Source organism: Lepisosteus platostomus, chromosome 10 (assembly GCF_059453375.1).
Source record: "Lepisosteus platostomus isolate fLepPlt1 chromosome 10, fLepPlt1.hap1, whole genome shotgun sequence".
Taxonomy (NCBI): domain Eukaryota; kingdom Metazoa; phylum Chordata; class Actinopteri; order Semionotiformes; family Lepisosteidae; genus Lepisosteus; species Lepisosteus platostomus.
This window is the reverse complement of record NC_142620.1, coordinates 13,945,375-13,967,206: the sequence shown is the minus strand read 5'-3', so window position 1 is coordinate 13,967,206 and position 21,832 is coordinate 13,945,375. Positions and strand designations below refer to the sequence as shown.

The window sequence follows — 21,832 nt, the reverse complement described above, 5'->3', positions numbered from 1 at the left end:
GCCAAAAGACTATAAACCATGTCAATGCCCTAGTTCTAGGAATGGAGCACTGTAGTTCTTATTGCTATTCAGCATGTCAATTTTGAATTATTTTGAAATATTTAGTGTGTTTTTTTTTGTTAGATTGATCAGTCTAGTTCAATAAGCAAATGTAGCTTAAAAATACATTTTACAAATAAAAATCTTTTGTCTCTGCTGATGTATGCTGTATGTCTTATTTATCTGTATGCATGTTTTTTTTCAACACGTGGAAAACAAGTGTCAAGTTTTAAGCACATGATCTTACCATCATTAGGTAGCAAAATGAGCACAAGGAGCAAGGGGATTAACTTGCATTAATGACGAATTCACAGCCTCCACTCTGTAATCCAGTTAGAAAAGATGATACCCAATCTTTGATAATAAGATAAGGGCCTAATTTTGTGTGATGTGTCAACTGATTTCAGCCATGGCGGTCCATATTAAGGTCACTGATCCAATAGGTCTTGTCAGAAGCTGCCAATTAGCACGTTGTCATTTTCACTTGTTTACATTGACTGCAACATGTAGACAAGTATTTGATTTTCCGTTCAGGGGTCATTGGATCTTTTGTGAATCCTGACCTTTGAAATGCCATGGATCACTCGGGTTTCCAGCTGCATTAATAAGATGGATTTCTAGTTAAAATGATTGAGTTTCAAACTTACTTTAACACATGTTTATCCCCCCTCTCTGAAGCAATTGTAATTTTGCTAATTAAGCACACATCTTTTGCTGTTTTCCCTTCTTTTAATAGAGGATAGCCATGAAACCTAGCAGAGCAGGTGATAATAGAACAGCTAGACAACTTGTTAATTAATAGTGCTAGATGCAAAGATAGTGCAGTAATTAATACTTTAGTTAAGTGTTACATGGCAGTCTGTACACAATATTTCTGTGATACTAAATTGAGCTGCTTTACCTAGAAAGTGCATACTGAGAGGCATTAAGATGCAACAAATTAGTCTCAAATTTACTAAACCAGACCAAAATACAGACTCATTTATATATTAGAAAAGAAAGAAAATGGCATAAAAATGGGCTGCTGTTCAAATCTATTATTTATATATAGTTTATCAATTACATACGCTGCTGGCAAAGCTGGTATTGTACCTGATGTAGAATTGATGTTCCAAAAGTGTTCATTTAGATTCCACTCTGCCAGAAGTGCTGCACAAACCCCAGCGAGTGCGCATGTGGATCACATGCTTATTCAGTGAATTCCAACGGTGGTTAATGGGTTCATATCAGACGAATATGATGGCCAGTCCATCATGTGCACGTTTTACCGAGCCAGGAAAGCCTGACAAATGTATAAGGTGATGTGGCCTTGCTTTATCATGCATACAGTAAATGTGGGGGTTTAAATTCAAGCAAAGTAAGGTGTGGTATGTGGATGGAGAACATCATTTCTATAGTGTTGCACAGTCAAAGAACCATTAATATACAATACTGTTAACTCTCCATCCATGCTGTATTGTAGCTCATATCATCACATATCCATCTCTGAATCGGTCCATTTGTGCCCAGTGGTACCTCTTCTAGCTTTTGCATGGAGAGGTGGGTCACTCTCTGCCTACCGTCATGCCAGAACAAATTGAACCATGGATTGGGACATGTCAATCTGCATTTAGCCAGAAATAAAATTCATGGGTCTGAATACTTGTACAGTGAACGTACAGTGTTTCTGTTTTCTTCTCTTGAGCTTTTGCTAATTTTAAGTGTAACTTATCCTACCTGTAGAAGCTTTACATTTGGGCATTCAGGTTTTGAATAAAATAGGTTAAGTTTTATTTTTAAATTTTAATTGTAACTTCACAAAATTGGACCAACAGAATGGTCTGAATGCTGCTGTGAGGTACTAAATGCAAGGCTGAACATTTATTTTTGCCATTTGTTGAATAGCTATCCCAATATTATTATTTTCTAAAGAATAGGAATATATGTGGAGTATAACAATTACAGCTTTGATTTTTAATTGTCATGGTTAATAAAAAATATTGAATACCCAGAGAACAATTAATAAGTACTGTTAAATGTGGTTGTTGTGGATGTAAAATAGAGGCTCATTTGTTTTTTAAAGGAGGATGTATATCTAAAATAAATTCTGTTAAGGCAGAATACTGATCGTTCAACAGGTCAGTACATGATACTGGTGCTCACATCAAGAAGAAAATCTATATAATGTACATTATTATGCTTAAAGATTAAGACATTATGGTGTCATTGTTACCATTGTTATAACAATCGTTGTAGTAAAGGTTCCAGACCTTCTCTGTATAATACCAAAGACTACAGTGTAAACTTGTTGTAGTTTTACAACAAGTTTAATTGTAAAACTGACATGTTTCTGGCTGCTACAAGCTAATTGATCTTAGGATCTCTTTAAACTATTATAGCATAGTCAATACTATGGGGTCCTAGTCCCAGCTTTCCATAACCCTTTTTGTAAAAACGTACCCCCTTTTTTCAGTTTTAAATGCACTTTCCCTTAATTTTTAACTTGTGTTGTCTGGTTTGTATTTCACATTTGATTCAGAAGTCCATGGAGGTGACTCTGTCAAATGCCTTTCATGAATTTCGATTACCTGAATGGTATTATGTCCCCTCATAGTAATCTGTTTTCAGTACTAAAAGGGTTGAATTCTTCAAGCTGATAGAATATTACATTCCTTTAAGCCCAGGAATGTACTGTATGTGGTTGTTCTTCTCGGAACTGATTCCAGAGCAGCAATATATTAATTTTGTGATCAGAATTGTTCATAATATTCTAGGTGGGGTTTTACCAGTGCAATGTACAATTTTATCATTCCTTAATTTAAATTCTACATTTTGGCTATATATCCTTATGTTTTTGATTTTTGTTGCTTCCCCACATAATCTAGAAGTGTTTGCCGATCTTCATATTTTGCTCTCATCATTAAACATGGATTGTAGCTATACCAGAATCTAGATAATTTATATATATATAAATGAAAAAAAGCAGTGGTCCTAATACAGAACTCCACTAATTACTGTATGTTAAACCAAGCATACCCATTATCTGTACTCTTTCTATAAATTAACCTGTTCTCAATTTAATAAAAACCTGCATTACTTTGAATACCTACGACATGTAATTTGTATACTATATCCTGTTTGTATCCATTACTGTTGTTGAAAGAACTACAAGTTAATTAATATAGGAAGTCCCCATTTAACATCTCCCTATTCAACATTGTTTTGCACTTCAGTCATCCAGAAATTGAGGTGCACAACATTAAACAGCCCCTAACTCATCCAGAGCGACTGTAAGCCATTTTGAAAATGGTGCCACAATTGAACTAATTCACGGCACCACCCAGCATCCCAAGTGGTGCTGCCAGGTCCCATTGTCTGCTCTCTCGCTGTGCGTTCATGGTGTTTGTCCACATTGTCTTCGTGTTGGAAGTATCTTTGCAATTCGGAAAATCTAGAGCGGAAAGAGATGTGAAAGTGATAGATCTGGTGTTGAAAGCAAGAAAAAGCTTCTTAGTATTGGTATTGATGGAGAATTAGATGTGGTGAAAAGAAACAAAAAAGGTGAACACGGAATTAATATTGCTTTTTAATGTCAAATTTAATTTCCTTTTTTTAATGTTTCAGTTTCTTTATGTTTGATGTTTAATATATACATATCATTGACAAAGTGTATGTCATTGTTGTAAATTAAGTTTATTAAATGTTCCTTGTTAGCTCTGTGCTGTTCTAGGGGTACCTGCATTATTGATAATTTGGAGTGGAAATGTGTTGCATTTCTGAAGTGGTTTACTACACATAAAACTTTCCAGCAATTATATGTATTATTATTATTATATATTATATATCATTGTTTATGGAAGTGCATGAATGGCACAACATCTTCGAATAAATAACTATGCCAATGATAAAATTATGTTCATGTCTTTCCTCTTTTTGTTACTGATTTATCCTTCCAGGTTGGTGAAGCCGTATTTTGTGCTGGGCAGATTGGTCTTATCCCATGCACAATGCATCTTGTCCAAGGGGGAGCACCGACTGAAGCCATGCTATCTTTCAGCCATGTGGAGAAAGTGCTGAGTGCAAAAAGTAGTGGTCTGACTCTAAATCACGTACTCCTAGCAAACTGCTATGTCACAAGCAAAAAGAACATCCCACTTGTCCAGAAAGCCTGGGAAAGAAAGCTGAAAGAGCAGTTTGGAGAGGTATGTTGGACATTATGTTTTACATGTATGTTCTTTCAGAGGGTGTCCTTCGTTATTTTCAAGCAAGAGCTCACTGTAACAACACTGGTATTTCTCTATCACCAACATCTGACACGTTTCTTGTGTATTTTATCGCTGATTGAGTTGTAGTAATGAACCCACTGTTTGCACTTCATCCATCGGGAGAAATCTGACAGGTTCTACCAAGGTGGAGTTGGCCTGGTGCTGAATTAACTCCATGGAAAAAAGTCTACTGAGTGATTGTTTTTACATGTAAGCTTAATATTTGGCAGTTGTATTAAATATTAAGAAAGGTTACAAACAAGAGGAAGCCATTTGACTCATTTTGCCTTATTATAGTTATCAGTTAATTGATTCAAGGATCTTAAACCAGGGTACTGGCCTCAACAACATAGCTGGGTGGCTTTTCCCTCTCAGGACAGCTCCTATCGTCTAGAATTCAGGACCGATCACCATCAAAGCATGCCATAAAAAAGTTTTTAACCTGGGAGAGTCATTAATTTAACCATTTATTTCAACATCTGTGCGTTTACTTTTCATTTTTTTGCTTCTACAATTTAGATTTTGTAAGGGTGTCTGCAAATGCTAATGGCAGTACACTTCTCCTAGAAAGATGAAGAGAGCTCTCATATTTACAGTATGAAAGCTCATGAAAAGTTTATGACTAGGGAAATGCCAATGTCTTTGATAATATGGAGCACAGCACCAAAGCAGATGTCTTCCTTAGAGCCTCCTAATCCATTATCCCCTTTTTAGAGCACTGCTGAATCTTCTGATAGGCTAATCCTTTCTCCCACTGCAGTCAGACACCATGCTGTTAATAAGAGCTGAAGCTCAATGATTGCCCTGAGTAGAGAATCTCCAAACAGAGAATGTACCTTGGGTACTAATCTGATGAGCCCTAAACTGGGGTAAGAAAATGCCGCTGTTTTTATTAATGTCTCCTAGTGCTCTACTGCAGTTTCAATCCGTGCATTAAGAGGGTATGTCCCCCCTCTTCAGTTGTGTCGCGGTCTGTATGACAGTGGTTTTCACCTCGATTTTTGAGAGTTTCTTGTTTAGATTGCAGTTGATTTAGAGTTTTTGACACAGGTGAACTCCAGTAAACAGTTAGTTGAATTAATAGGGCTTTAACGAAAGGAGACAAGCGTTAAAACATTTTTTACAAGAGAGACAGTTTCTTAACGTATAAAAGAGTTTGCAGCCATCTGTTGTATACATGACATGGAAACAGCTGATTTAAGTTGATTTGGAAATGTTAAAGTAAAGCCAAAATCACAAATGCTTCCAAAACAAATCACACTTGTCATTATTAAATGAAAATGTTAATATTATATTTAATAATATTATTAAAGTATTTAGTAAAGTTAGTTTTATTTATCAGTTCAATATATTGCAATTGTAGTTACCTACATAAGATATTGAAACGTTTTTTGACAACGTAAAGGCTTTTTAGTACTCCTTCATACTCACAGATTGGTTCCATTACACATTTTTTATACATCTTAAGTGTCGAGGATTGACTTTTAAGAGTGCTGCTGGTTACAGAGGTCTCCTCAGTGCAATGAATTCAGATGACACAGTTGCACTTAGCTTTTTTATCTGGTGTCTAGTGTATTCAGTTTCCCTGGGGTTGGGATTAAACAGAGGTTTCGTATTCATTTGAAGTGATTGTAATGAGAATATTTAACACAGGTCAAATGCAGATAACAGAACTCCTGAGGAATGGGAGAATATTTTACTTTTCACTAGTTCTAGTTCTAGACACTAGTTCTCTTTTTCACATTCTGAATGTTTTAAAATAGTCCTGGACTCCTTTTAAAGCAAACAAGTGTTTAACTTGTTTTCTGATCATGATAGGATGCAATACCTTAAATGTTTAAAATAACTAAATCATATAGATTTCCTAAATAGAAGGTTTTTATCTATTTTTAGAATTGTTCTTTCGCTGCTATTTCACTACATTCTGCCGTCTGTAAATGACATCTTTGATTACAACCTTTACTGTTTATCCCAAAATAATTATGTAGTGCATTCTTTATTTTGTAAGTAAACTGGCATAGCATTACTTCAGAGATATAGAACGGTATGGTTAGAATACGACTATAAAACATATTGGGTTCATTTTATAGGACAGGGGATGTTGGCATGAGCAAAACTCTTCTTGATTCCTTGTTTCAATACAATCAATATTATGTAAAACCACAAACACTTGCCATTACGAAAAGTGGTCAACCTGTCTTACCAGAGACCTCTGTCAAATGTATTGATAGTCATGTACACTATATATAGTGATATCAATTGGTAATATATTACAGGCACTGTTCTGTTGATTTGCCACAGTGAGAAAAAAGAAACCCATTTACTACAATAATAATCCCCCTGGTTTACTACATTCTCTGGTTTGGTACTGATTATATTTTGAGGGTACCTCCAAAAACAGTATGAAGATTGTTTTTTTTTAATGTAATGATCTAAAGAGCTGAAATAATATACAAATAACCATCTATCTAATTATTTAATGTTATGTTACTACTTTATCTTATTGGCTATAAATTAATAAAAAATATGTTATATTTGGTTGTAGAATAGAACAGAGTTTTTTTTTTTACAGTACCAATCAAGGAGCTGACATCCCAATCTAAGAACAAATACTAAAACCCAATTATCACTTTTATGGTTGCTATTATATAAAATACTACTTGCAGCGAGGACCAAAGAGGAATGTACAATCAAATAATTCATGTGGAAGCAATCTCCCATCTAAACACAAGTTATTAGGAAGTGCAATAAGTTGATTTTTTTTCCTTCCACTTTAGACAAGGAGCCAAATTATGTTGTGGTGCATTCATAATTTCTCTAATCAGGTGAATATAAAAACTCAGGAGGTTAATTGGGTGCAAGATAGAGTTGATGCATATGAAATCACTATCATAAAACAATGGGATGCTGATCATAGTGAACGACTGGCCTTATGATTTTCATATGTAGTGGAACAGTATGAGTTTAAAGAAAATCTCCACTTAAAACAAAGTGTGCCCAATTCCCCATACCTGTGTGTTTTTTAAGTTTTTTGAGAAATTAGTACATGATGCTTCTTTTTAATTAAATAATTATTATAATATTATTATATACCCACCCATTTAAAATGATTCCATTTGGAGTTCAAGCATCCTCTATAGTCCTCTATTTGTTTTCAACAGTCAGCTTCCCTTTTTGAGATGGTACACGGTGGGTTCAGCTTGTGGAAGTATATACAATTGTCCTTGCCTGGTAATCAGGGCTGTGTAATTGGCTGTGAGAGATCTCGAGATCAGCCAGCACCTAGACAGAATCCACACAATCGCTCAACAAGAGTAGACTCTCCTAATTCAAGAGTGGCTTATCAATTAATGATGTATTGCTCAAGCCTCCACTGAACACAGGAAGGGAATAATATTTAAAACCATTAAAAATAGTTTTATGTGAAATAATTTTAGCTTTGATTATCTCTGTGTGATGTTGTTTTTATTTCTGCTATCTGCTAGCCCAGTATTTTTCAAGGACAATGCAGACCTCTACTCAAGTCGCAGTGTCTCTGATCTGTGTGTGTGTGAGTAAATCTCGGGCTTGCCTGTGAAGGGCAGTGTTTCAAAACCTTGGAGGACAACAGCGAAGCTCATTTCCCTTCAGGGAGATCATTTGGAAGTTCAGCGCCACAAGCAGAGCGTTATGCAGTTTACACAAGTTGATTTTTAAGTGAAACTTAAAGGGGAGGAAGTGGTTCTATTATTGAAATGATGGCCTTGCGCTGAGCTGAGGAACTGCTTTCACCATTTGATGAAGTGCCCCTGCTGTGGAGGAAATGTAGGGGAACTGGCTGAGTTTTTGCTATATCAACTCCCTGCTGCTAAAAGGCTTTACACTGTTTCCTTATTACCGTATTTACCATTTAAGTTTCACGCATTCTAAGCAGGTCTCATGGGCACCCATACAAAAGATACCATGGCTGTAAGTATACCAGTACTGAAAAATTACAAGCTCCTGCAGCTGTTGGCTCAAATAATAATTGTTGTAAGTACAAATTGCATTTACTGTATATTATGGTCATTATTATGTTGGAATAGATTTCATTCCTTTTATGTAAATGCTATAAAACAGGTTTTCAACCTTTCCTTCCTATAGGACCCATTTGTGTTGAAATTACTCTCAGTAAAGGCCTCCAATTTAGACATTAAATCAGATTTAAGTAAATTAATGTTAATTAATTGGCAGCTGCTATTAATTTATAAAATATTCATAGCAATACTACAAGTCAGTAGATCCATAATAATTGTTGTCAAAGCAAAGCCACCATGAGAGACCTTGGGTGAAAACTCCCCCCTTGTATCTGAGGGCCCCCACAAGTCCCTGGACTCCTAATGGAAAACCTTGCCTCTAGAAATTCCCAGGTGTGTTGCCCTTTTAGATGGATAAAAGGCAGCAATTTTTCCTATAAACTGTAGAGCAGGTCAATGTTTTGTGTTTCTATTCCAGTTTCATTGCAAAACTTTGTTACAAGCCGCTTCTCAGTTAAAAAAACTTAATGAATGAGGATGGTCATAATGAATTTATGCAGTGAAATGGATTAGAGGAGCAGTATGTGGAATAGCCCTGTTGTAGACAATCAACTAAACCATATATCAACTTTTGTTGCCTTGTATTGTATTAGTTTAATCTCTTTAAACGATTTCCTGTTAAGGGCAATGACTGGAAATAAAATAGTTGCACATCTGTCAGTGTACAGGCAGTTGGGAATGCTGTGCGTTTTTAATGCTGCTCTCAATTTGAACTGCACTGCACCTCGGAAAGATGATCATTTTCTGTTGGTGTTGTGGTTTGTTCTGAATTAATACACATTGCATGTGTCCCTAAAGTTAACATTTGCAAAGTTATTGATTTAACAGCCTTAGACAAGTAGAGGAAAGTAGAAAAGTTTATGCCTGTGTGAATGAATTGACCTGCAAGAGGTTCCACAGACTTATTTTCCACAAACAGTACCTCACCACCTTGGGCCAACAAAATGGCCTTTAAGCCTGAATGAGCACTGCTTTTTCCATTGGAGAGCTCCAATATTTCATCTTTTCAAAGTGTTTTGCAGCACTTGGAGGGGAATTAGTATTGACAAGGGTAGAATTCATCTCCTGGAGGAGAATACCTTGCTTCTGTTAAGTGCTAATATCACATTTATGTTAGGAAAAAAAACAAACTTGGTAATGCTTCTGACACGCCACTCCAAGCAAACAGGTCTCTGTGAACATTTCTTTATTGTGAGGAGAGCTTTGTCAATTTGTGGAAAATTATCCCCTGTTTTCATTCCCACACATTAAAGCTAAGATGGTGAAGCAATATTTGCTCTAGATACACAATTAAGCTCTGCCAAAGTTTAATCTGCAGGTAAGTGCTGCATTCATGTAAACAGTAGAATGGGTCAAACTGCCGCACCTCTACAGGGTAAAAGTGCTGTTGATGCTCTTGTCAATAATTTTTGTGAGTGAATTTCAAAATAAAGTGTGTGTAACCTATCATTATTCCCCACTTACCACGTCGAGTGTAAGTGGATGAAAATTGATCCTGTAAATTGAAAAGGGGGGGTTAAGTGTTGCAGCCTTATCGACTTCAGTTGAAATTACTGTTTTAAGTTGCTTATTTCTTATCCATTAGTAGATAAGGCTGCAACAAAGTATCATTTGAGGGCTTTATTGTAATACAAACTGGTAAAACATATTCCAAACCTTATAGTGGCTCACACATAGCAAAATGATTTTAACTCTGGAGATTAAAAAAAAAAATCTAAGACCTCTAAGCATTCTATTCCAGACCTCTGGTAGTCAAGTGGCATATTTTAGGTTAATCAAGCCTCAGATACATTCCTCATTTTTAATTGGACTAGAATATATATATATATATTAGTTAGGTTGACTTTATCCATTGAAATGCGATGAAGATTTGAAGACAAATAGCAGCCATAGGAATGTTTATTTAAAAAATGTGGGAAAATATAAAACCAGATGTTCACATTTAATAGTATGTAAAATTACTGTACATAGAATACACTTTTAAATCTGCTGCACATCTCTCTTTCCCAATGCATTTACCAGATGTGTTAAAGCTTGGTATTATCTAGTTTCTTCAACAGTAGCCACTAGCGCCCATTATCCTTTTTTGTCCTTCTGAGCAATTTGAAATTTAGTAGTTAGTGGATCTGATTTTTAGTCATATCTTTCTATAGAGTATTTGAGGATGGTTGTAAGAAAAAGAATGTGGATCACAAGGACTTATTTTCACCTTTCCACCAGCAGTTTGTATCTCTCGAGCTATAATTAACTGTTCATTTTTGCAGACATTCCACTCTAAAAAGATTATAATCAGGATGAAAATGTTGTAAGGTTTTCATCAATAAGATGGTGGTGAAAGCTGAAAAGAACTTTGTACATTGCAGGAGGAAGCATACGGAGAGGAAGAGACCAAGTGTGGACCTATGGTGGTAGCTGTTATCTCCCGTCTGCCCAGAGATGCAGCTGTGGAGCTACATGTCGTGGCTTGCGCAGATGACGCCAGGCAGAGAAAGTCCTTTTCCATCACCAGAGATGTAACACCTGGCAGCATAGAATGTGAAATAGTGGAATCCAGCTCCTCGTTCTCAGCCAGCATCTCCTTGTCTCTGAGCCTGCCACGCTCTCCCCCTATCACACAGGCAGAGGAGGGGCCCCTGCTTTCTGGTCTCATCTCAACCTTCCAAGAGGCGCTGCAGAAACTGGATGGCTGTATACTTCCCTTATGTATCAGGGCTTTCTACAAGCGCAACAACGGTGTTGCTAGAAAACTTGCGGCAGGTAAAACTCTCATAAAAATCTTGTTACCTCACACAGTAGCAGTCCTTACATTGATGAATGTCCACTCAGCTCTCTGTAGTGAACATTTTTTTTATCCCTTGAACTAGACTGGACTGGCGACAGGTTGTTCATTGTAGCACTTTACATCTTAAGAACCAGATATTTCAGTTCTGTATGTTTAGTGTTTAGTTCAGCCAGCAGCCATATCTGTCTACAACTCACAACTGGCAGCCCACTGAAGCCAAGCAGGTGTGAGCCTGGTCAGTACCTGGATGGGAGACCTCCTGGAAAAAACTAAGGTTGCTGCTGGAAGAGGTGTTAGTAGGGCCAGCAGGGGGCGCTCAACCTGCGGTCCAGATGGGTCCTAATGCCCCAGTATAGTGACAGGGACACTAGACTGTAAACAGGCGCCGTCCTTCGGATGAGACGTAAAACCAAGGTCCTGACTCACTGTTGTCATTAAAAATCCCAGGCTGTTTCTCGAAAAGAGTAGGGATGTAACCCCGGCGTCCTGGCCAAAATTCCCATTGGCCTTTACCAATCATGGCTTTCTTATAATCCCCATCTATGAATTGGCTTCATTACTCTGCTCTCCTCCCCACTGAGAGCTGGTGTGTGGGGAGCGTTCTGGCGCACTATGGCTGCCGTCGCATCATCCAGGTGGATACTGCACATTGGTGGTGGTGGAGGGGAGTCCCCATTACCTGTTAAGCGCTTTGAGTGGAGTGTCCAGAAAAGAACAATATAAGTGTAAGAAATTATTATTATTATTATTATTATTATTATTATTATTATTATTATTATTATTATTATTATTATTATTGGCAGACAGTGAAGCTTCACACTTAGAAGGATTCAGAGAAAACAAACAGGAAAAAAGTTTTTTTTTAAAAAAGGTTCTAAAAACGTGGCTGGAAAAAGGCTTAAAAGGTCGTATTTAAGACAGACACCCTAATCACGATTGCACTGTTAAGTATAAGTAGCGATGTCCATGTGGCAGTAAGTGTTCTCATGTATTCTTTCCACCTTCCCTGTCTCCATCTTTACCATTAACGTGATCATGTGGGGTGACTTAAGTCTTCGGTGAGCAAAATGAAATCTATAATTTCTCAAGATGCTCTCAATCTTGAGAGAATCTTAATATCTGCAAAAAATGAAGCAACAAAACCATAAATCAGAGTAATTGTAGCATGTTCTGCAAAAACAGAATCACGAGTGAGATTCAAAGCCAAACCAGTCATTTTCCCAAAGTTTTTTCTACATCATCCCAAACCGTTATTGTGTCAGAAATGCAATTATACTTAAAATCACAAAGATCAGAGTATTGTTTTTAAATTTGTTAGGATAACCTATCATATCAACTTGTGCAACGGTGTACTGTATATAAATCTGGTTTGTCTGCAGATCAATATCCAGAATTAGTTGGTTATTTGTAAGCATGTTACTTGATGTTTGCTCAGTGATTAATCTATTCTGAAACGTATTATAAATATCACAGGGAAAATACCTAATCCCTCTTTTCCTCAGATCCTGACTTTTTTTCTTAGCTCCTTACACTTCCTGGTCTGTGTTATGAAGATTGAAATCTAAATACTGTATGCAGGCACAGTACTTTAATCGCATTAGCAGTATTTAGTGCTGTTAGTCTGTGGTATTTCCTTGTATGACAAAGCCAGTTCTGTTTTTTTCACGAAACATAATAATGCATTCTGTAATTATAGGATACAACATAACTATACTATATGAATTACTGCAAATGTAATCAGATTTTTGGAGGTAGAGTAGAGATAAATTATTTTTTGACAAAAATAAGCAAGTTATGGTACATTGTTATGTTTTCTAATATTTGTCCTCTTTTTGACCTGTTTATTATAATAATTTTAGTCACTTGGTACCCAAAACATGAATATTTTATTTCTGAAATTCAGGGAATGGTAGTGAATACTAAGTACTGTTTTTCTGTGTTTAATATCAGTGTTTTCCTTTTAAAGGCTGTTAGTTCGTAATAACAAAGATGGGTGAATTGTCCTATGAGGTACCCTATTTTTTTATTTCTTGCTCAAGTAAGAGACATTTACTTATTGGACTCTTACTAAATCACAATTATGACATTTATCTATGTGCTAGTTAAATCCTGCCTATCCATTATATACTTAATATCATTGGTTACATTGGAGTTCAAAACCTTAAGCAGGACTGTCCAAGTATGATACGGCATACTGTAATATGTTTCGTACAACTGAAATTAAAGCCCATGCCATTTTAAATTTTAAGTTTTATGTACAGTACATTGCATAAACTCTGTTTAAATAATAAGGTTCTCTTATCACAGTTCCAGATTGATGGCAAGTTATTTGACAAATGAATTATAGTAGATGAGTGTTCATCCGGAACTGAAGCAGTTCATAGAAAATGTCTTCTTGAACTAGCACCTTGTATGAGAAGAAATTCCCTTAAGAGTAGGAAATACTGTAACTGAAACTATTATACCACTTAATCTCAGAACATTATTTTAAACAGCTGACATCTTTCAGATTATCTTTCAGTTTTATGTCTACAGTTTACTTTGAAAAATGCCTGTTTAGACAACATGCTTCAAAAAAGAATATATAAAATATCAATGAAATCTTGTAATAAGCAACCATTATGTAATCATGCATGATTATGCTAGGTTCCTAACTACATTTCAAAACAGTAAAGGATAATTTTTATCCAAGCATCTCTAAAAAGATGTGGGTGTCTTGTTCCTTTCAATTGTATTGCATTTTTAACATAACATTCCCCACCGCACTATAAGTCTTTCTAAGCTTGCTTTAAACCTTGGATTTCAAATCTATTTAAAGCCTGAAAAAAAAACTTTGTAAAATTAGTCATTCACAGTACTGTAAAATGATTGTAAAGTCAACTGTGGATATTAATAATAAGTATTAGATGCTGTAATTCTGATCTTGTCCTGATTTCTGTCCCTTTTCAAAGGCTAGGACTTACACTCTTGGAGTTCTACTGTTTACAACAATTGGAAACTATCCCAGTTTTCATTGTTGTGGTCACACTTGTCCTAAATGTGTATAAACTAATTTGAAACAGATTTTCTGAAAGACAATACTTAACTGTAATTAAAAGGTAACTTCCACATATACTCTATTATGTTTTTCAGTTCCACAAACATATAATCCTAGCAATTTGTTGGGTGTGTTAACACATACTGTTTTGCTTCAAAAATGTTTCATTTCATGCCAGATCATTAACTTCCAAGCTAACTCAAAATGTGTGTAGGTGGTGTATTCTAAATCACAATGTGACTAACATTTTAAAGCACCACTTACTAATTAGGTCTCATTTTAAAATAATTTATTTTGTTGGCAGAATAAATTGAAAGCCAAATTTTGTATATGTGTAAAATGATATTAATATTTCAAAATGATTTAAATAAAAAAATGGGGAACATTAAATATACTGCAGTTGTTTTAAGTCAAATTATACAATTTTAAAAAGATATGTAGCATTTAGATATCTAAGCAACAGAAATTCAGTTCTTACACAGCTAAAAGAAATAACACATGTAAATCCAAGCTTTGAAAAGTAAAAAAAACATTTTTCTCTCAACTTAAATAAACCAAAGAAAAAAGAAAAATACATCTCTGTTTTTGTATGACAGGATTTTACAATGCATTATTTTACTGAACACTTAAAATTGTATATTAACTTACCATTGAACTGGAATTTGTTACCTTTTCTCAGCAAAAAGCTGCTATGCCCTCAATTGATGCCACTGGCTTTGTTTATGGGTCAGAGCTTTTACTCAGTGGATAATTCTTCAGAAACGTCAACGATGGATAATGAGAAGTAACACACTGGCATTATCAAAAAAGTCACAAGGAATAAAGCATACCCTTTAGAAAGGCAAACCATATTGAAAATGGGCAACATATTTCTAGATGTCTAAACTTTATTGTCTCATGGATTTAAGCTGATAGGTAGACATTTAGTTTTGACAGTCTGTTCATTATCTAATGTCATTTATGTATGAGAGACTGAGGTTTTTTGATACATTACTTAAATACATATTCTGTATACAGTAAGTGCAGAAATCTTTTAAAATATTATGGATGTTGTTTTTGAGCTCTAGCTAAAACGTTCAAGTACTGTTTTTTTAAAAGAAAAAACAAACTGTCCCCAGGTGAATAAGCAATAAATAGTTGTGAGGCACTGTTTGCTTTTTTGACTAAAAACTGCAAACTAGAAACCAAACTGTGATCCAGTACGAAGGGAATTTTTTGTCTTTATAGTGTAAAAACATCCCCATCTTTGCCTACAAAGGTTGATGAAGTGCTGTTTGTAGCGCTACTGGATTCCATTGTCCTCAGCTTTGAAGAAAATAGTTTATATAAACTTATCATATACTGTAAAAGTACTGTACTGTACCACAATCACAATTTTATTATTTGAAAAAGGACCAAATCATTTTGCGGCAGGTGCACTGACATTTTATTGAATAGACAAAATATTCATTATGCTCATGCCATCAGTTAAGACATACTGGTTCCATTTTGTGTTCCTTTATTCTCACCTGACTTGACATGCAGTAGGTTAAATCTCTTCATCAATTGTGCCCAGTCACTTGGGGGGTGACTTACTGTAGTGCACATGTAACAAAGTTACACAAATAATGACCGTATACATGAAAGACCATATACTTTATACTTTATTGTCATGTACTGTATGGTCTCCCTTTTGTTATGTAACTGCTTAAAAATATTATATGTTTTTTGTGCCAAAAGTTGCCTGTCATGAAGAATGGTTAATGGTTTTACTCTTCCACATAAACTCTTTGGCTTTAGCACATTTAAGCTAATCAGACTGAATTCTAAAACTTCTTTCAGTATTTTAGAACAATGAATTAAGGACATAAAGTCTACTTCTACATCATAAACTATAAAAAACCTAGAAATCCTTGTTAGGCCTTCCTGTTCTAACATTTTAAGGGACAGCTATTGTATATACAGTACGACTAGAAAGACATGTTAGATTACTATGAGTTCTTTATATTAACATGCAGTAAATAAACTCATACAGTACATACAAACGTTTGTCTAAATTACTGGCTTGAGCTAAAGCCTTTTGAAGAAACTGTAAATGGCCAGTATAACACGGTGCAGTTCTATTCTCATGGTGAATGACTAGTTTTTTCTCTGGGCAAGGTGAGAATGAAGAGTGATCCCTGAGGGTAGCAGCTGGAAACAAAAGTAGACCCTGAGGCCAGTAGGCAATTGAAAAAGCAGGAGGGACTCTGCTTTTCCTGCCTGGCAGAAACACCACTTGAGCATCACAAATGGATCCCCTTTTATCGGAAAAACAGGATCATGCTCTACAGTAGGTTAGCAGAAGTACTTTAAAATAACATAAGCAAATATACACTTCAGCTACTGTATGGGAAGAACACACTAATTGTGTTACATGGTGTGCTCTGTAATCCTGGTCTGTATCATTACAATCCAGCCCTGGCCACAGACTATCCTCAGGAGAGGAATTACAGAGATGCCTTTGCAAGGATGTGCTGGGGACAGCCAATACACACTCATTAGGGTTCATGCAAGAGGATGTGAAAAAAACGGTTGATGATGATGGTTTTAAAGGGTATTCTAATGATATTTAGTCTTGGAAAATTGTTATGCAGTTTCTTCAAAATACAGTACTTAAAATAGTTTTTGGGTTTATAAAAAGGCTATGCTTATCTTAATAATTTGCTTGTTAAATCCAAACTGAGATCTGTGATCTACAGTATATACTGTACTTATTGATCTATATATATGTCTCTGCACAGTGAGTATATTTATAGAAAGAATAAATGAGAGTTACATCAAAGAGCAATAAATATATGTGAAATATTTCAATATAAAATACTCAAGATTTTTCTCAGACGTTTCATGTATATTGTTCATATTTGAAATTAGGTTAAATAATCTATTGCTTTCTTTGTTATTCTGCTATCTTAATGGCTAGCTTCACACAGTATGTTTAAAGTGCTTGAAGGGGAATTTAAAAGTGCAAATTTCAGTGGGATGGTTTCCACTTCCCTGTTGAAATTAACAACATTGCCTGTATTTTGCCTTTCTGGCATTTTGTTCTGCCACCTCTGCCTAAATGAACAATTTTCATGATCTGATGGCTGCTAATTATGCAGTTGTTTATCGGTTAATTTGAAACAGTTTGAGATTCATTCTAGCAAAAAACACTACTGTGCTTTAGGCTTTTACCATACTTAAAGCTCACAAAACCCAGCAGGCATCTCCAGTCTCGAACAAAATTCCTTCCTCTTTTTTAAGAATACCAGTCCTAAAATAATGTTTAAAAATAGTACTTAGTATTAAACTTAACAAGAGAATTGTTGCACTTACAGTCCTGATGATGAAAAATTTGCCAGAATATTTCATGGAGTACTGTTTTATCATTTGAAGCAGAAGAATCAATTGTACCCTTGGGTTGATGGTTTAGTTCCATCCCATTGCTAATGTGATTGCTTTTAGGATTCGTGCGATGGTCTCTGACCACTTTTCTTTTTTTTAGATGGGTATCCACATTAGAAAACCACAGCATCTGGCATGGCCATGTTTGTGTTCCTTCTCATGGGGCTAAACATGGTGTTGCCCAGTACTCAAATTAGCGCCAGATTATTGGTCACGGTTTATAAATAATAACGAAAATGCATTCTTTCTGCCAAAAATTATTTTCCAAAGTGTGATGACGGAGCATTGTTTTGTAATTAGGCTGTTATTTTATGTGATTTGCATCCTTTCTGGCCTGCTGTCAACTGCTGATCTCATGAGAGTCATACATCTTGAGGTGACTTTTAGGCAGAGAAAGGAGAAGCCATTTTTTTTTCATAAATGGAAAGGTCCTTTTCAGTATTTCTATAAGATGTGATTGCTAAGACATGCTAATTAGTGTATTTGATTTAAGGCTTTAGACCTTTTTTATTTGCTTAGGAAGTAAAAAAAAGAAAATCACACTGATTATATTTTAATGAATCCCACAACCAATAAACACAAAAGGAAATATTACTCCTCAGCATTGTTATTAAAATGGGATTCACCAAAGAGTTAAGTTTAACAACATAACAGGTCTGCCTTTTCTTTTTCTAACATGTGCAACTCTAACTCTTTCGATTGATGTGTGCAAATTCAGAATAGCACTGTGGGTGAAGTTGGCTATAAGAGCACATTCATTAACCCCGTTCTTTTAGTAAATATCTTTTTCACAATTTATTTAGCCCTGAAAACACGCAAGTTTAAAAATACTTAATTGGGTATCTTTCTGATCCTACTGTTAAGCTCTCATTTTGGAAGGCACAAAGAGTGGCTTACCATGATCTCTGTTTCCCATCTTCCCAACAGGACACTAATGAACTTTATTTGATTAGCATACACACAAAAACAGGTTGTTTAAAATGTTTAACTACAAGTACATTTTAATTCTATCACGTGACCACACTAGAATAGTCAATGCACTTTGAGACATCTTCTATTTAACTTCCACCCCCACCTCCCAATTAATCTGAATGTTTGTACCACATTACATTAATTAAAATGTGCAGAGAAACTACATTTTGATCAATTCAAGTGATCCAATAACAAGCAGCTAATCATGTATTAACAATGCTGAGTCCACTTCAGTCACCTTCCAACATATGCATGCTTCTGGATCAATCTTGGCAGAGCACATGTTTTGTTTTTTAAGTCCAGCCGTTAGTGACCATATGCTTTGACTTCAGGGAGCTAAATGTCTGGCTACAATCTGCCAGGGATTTGAGGACATCAATAATTTGTGAACAGTCATGTCAAATGTGGTCGAAGGGTTAAGTGCTACACTGACCACAGGGCACATCTTCTGGGACTGAGCGATCCTAATCCATGGTTTGGATCCTAATATAATCCAACGTGTGGTAGCTTTTAGGTTCTGTAGAGACTTTAAACTCCAATCAGAAGATTGATCTTGTTTTAATTTAAATGTACCTCAACAGCATTGAACAAACAAGTGAAGTTTTCGCATTAGTGTACTGGTAAGTAAATTGAATAACAAAATAATGATATGCAGTTATGATCTACGGGTACTTAAATTCTCTGATTGAGCTTATACTGTATTGGAGTAAATTGTATCCTGGTTTAAAATAATGCCTGCTATTAAAATTTTTTGAAATCCACTTATTGAATTTCTTGAAGACATGTGCAGTTTTAGTCAGCATCATTGGAACTCAGCAGAGGAAAAGTTAAATCAGTTAAATCAAAATAAGATTGCTAACATGCATTAATCCCTTAAGAATCTACATTATACTGCTTTATTTATTGTAAAGGATTACTGTTTGTTTCCATAGGATTTGGAGAATCCCTCAAGCATCATTTGGACCAGAGGAACCCTGCAATGGTTTTTGTACCAGTCGATGATTTGCAAGACTTGAGAGTCCTACAGTTTTCCTGCTGGCTAAGCCAATAGTGAACAACAGCGCATAAACTGTTACATTGTTTTTCACTTCAGATCATTCGGTTTTGTCCTTAGTTTAGTCAACAACCGGAAAATGTATCATGAACTTCAGTCTTGCGTCTCCTCCTTTTCCTTTTGCACTACTAAGCAGTCTGTAGTGTCAATTGGATTCATAACTGCAAACATGGCTCCGGAAAAAGGTTATTTTCTCTCTACACCTTGATTTACCTCACTGTCAGTTTTGTGTCTTCGTGTCTCAAAATGTACTACAGCAAGCAAAGTTTGGTATCTCTGGCTGTTCTATCTAAATGCATCTCTTTTATATTTCATTTAATAAAAGTTGTAGATTTGTTAGGTTTTTGGAAAATGTACAGTGGGGCTGTGCTTTCTGGCTGACCATATTAACTGCCCATTCCCTGTTGTATAAGTTGAAACTTAAAGAAGAGACACATCTGGTTTAAGTCCTGCTTTCACCAGTTTTCTGACCATGATTGGAACTCTATAAAAACCACGGTGGCTTTGGCTCTCTCAAAACTGGTAAACAGAAATGTTATAGATCTCTCTATGCAGCTACTGAACTCAAAAACATTGAGAAGGATGTCACATGCCATGCTCTGTCACACTCCTGAACTGAGAACCTTGGAAACATTATTTTGCATATGCAATATATTATTTTACATTAATGTAAAAAATAATTGGTTGTGGAATGTTGTACGTTTTTTAAAAGAAAACATAACTTACAATACATGTTGAATTAACTTGCAAATTAGGGAACGGTGCATGATACATATCAAAACTGGATATTAACTTTAAAAATTAACTCCAGACTTTCCAAAAAGTCAACCCACCAAAGAATATTGTTATGAAGCAAAACGTCACCTTACACAATTGCCACTACCATTCCACTGATGAGAGTGTGCACATATAACCATTTTATTCAAATTCTAATTAAGTATTTTTATTTTGTAAAAATGCACTATGAATTGCATTTTGTAACATCAAAAAATAAATACAGAAGTGATGTGTATTTCACCTGTGCTGTGTTAAATGTACTGTATATGTTTTCTCAGAAAATAAATTGTGGTTTTCACACCTAGGGAGTGGATCCAGTACATCCAGTTCTGAAATTAAAGGTATTAAACAGTGTTGACTTTGTGCATTTCATGTGAACTGTGTATTTAAAAAAAATATTTAGGTTGAAAGGCTTCTTAGGTGGCAAAAAAAACTTTAATACAAATGAAAATATAATGGGGTGACAGACTGGTGCAGTAGCTCTGGGACCTGGGGTTCAGTTCTGGACATGGGGTGCGATCTGTGTGGAGTTTGTATGTTCTCCCCATGTTTGTGTGAGCTTCCTCTTGGTCCTCCAGTTTCTTCCCACATTCTAAAGACTGTTGGTAGGTTAATTAGCTTCTGGGAAAACGACCTGGTATGAAGGTGAATATTATGTCTGTGTCTCCCTGCAATGGACTGGGGACCCATCCAGCTTGTACCCTACCTTGTGCCCTTTGCTCACAGAAATAGGCTCCTGTTTCTCTACAACCCTGCATTGGACGAAATGGTTAGAAAGTGAATGGATGGATGAAACATATATGGATTGTTCTCATTTAAACATCAAAAGTATACTGTTCTGCCTTCCACTTGCTCAAAGTGGAGAGACTATAAAATGGCAGCAAGCTCCTATTGGAAACATCCTCCCGGCAACAGGACATTGATCATTTACTGTTCCTCACACTGAGGTCAACAGCAGGTTTCATTGACATGAGGGGGTTTCATTGTGTTGCATGGCCAGAGTATTTAAGGCAGAAATAAAGCTGTCTGTTGCCATCTTTGACTGTGCAGTTGCACATACGGGTTCTATGTTACCCTTGGATGTTTTTTTGCATTACATTAATACCATTATGATTGTAGAAGGCCCATGAGTTTTGGTCCAGTGGCAGTTCAGTGGGATTGTTTTGTGCTAATCATCTGATACAAATCTAAATGGCCAGATGGAGGCTTTCTATGGTAAATAAATACCTTTACCTGCTTACATTTTTGGGTTGTTCTGTTTTATGCTTCACTAGGCTGAAAGGTATTATTATCTAGTACTGGGCATTCAGCACCAGGCACCTCAAAAGATTAAAGGCTTGTACATTCCATATTGATTAAAATTCTGTCTGGTAAATAAGAATGGACTGCTAAATACACAGCTGCAGGCCAGGCTTCCTCATTTGGAGCAAAAGAAAAATACCACTATTTACTTTTTTATCACGTTTT

General features: G+C 35.7%; 1 protein-coding gene across 2 annotated transcripts in view; it reads left to right on the top strand.

Annotated features, from left to right (window-relative positions):
* Positions 1 to 20,665, top strand: part of dph6 (diphthamine biosynthesis 6) — a 76,242-nt gene extending 55,577 nt beyond the window's left edge. For both annotated transcript variants that reach the window (XM_088648344.1, XM_088648345.1), the window contains exons 13-15: positions 3,975 to 4,220; positions 10,702 to 11,095; positions 19,467 to 20,665. In XM_088648344.1, the coding sequence (XP_088504470.1) occupies positions 3,975 to 4,220; positions 10,702 to 11,095; positions 19,467 to 19,585 (759 nt within the window). In that variant the 3' untranslated portion in view covers positions 19,586 to 20,665. The remainder of the gene's footprint in view (positions 1 to 3,974; positions 4,221 to 10,701; positions 11,096 to 19,466) is intronic.
* Positions 20,666 to 21,832: the final 1,167 nt, after the last annotated feature.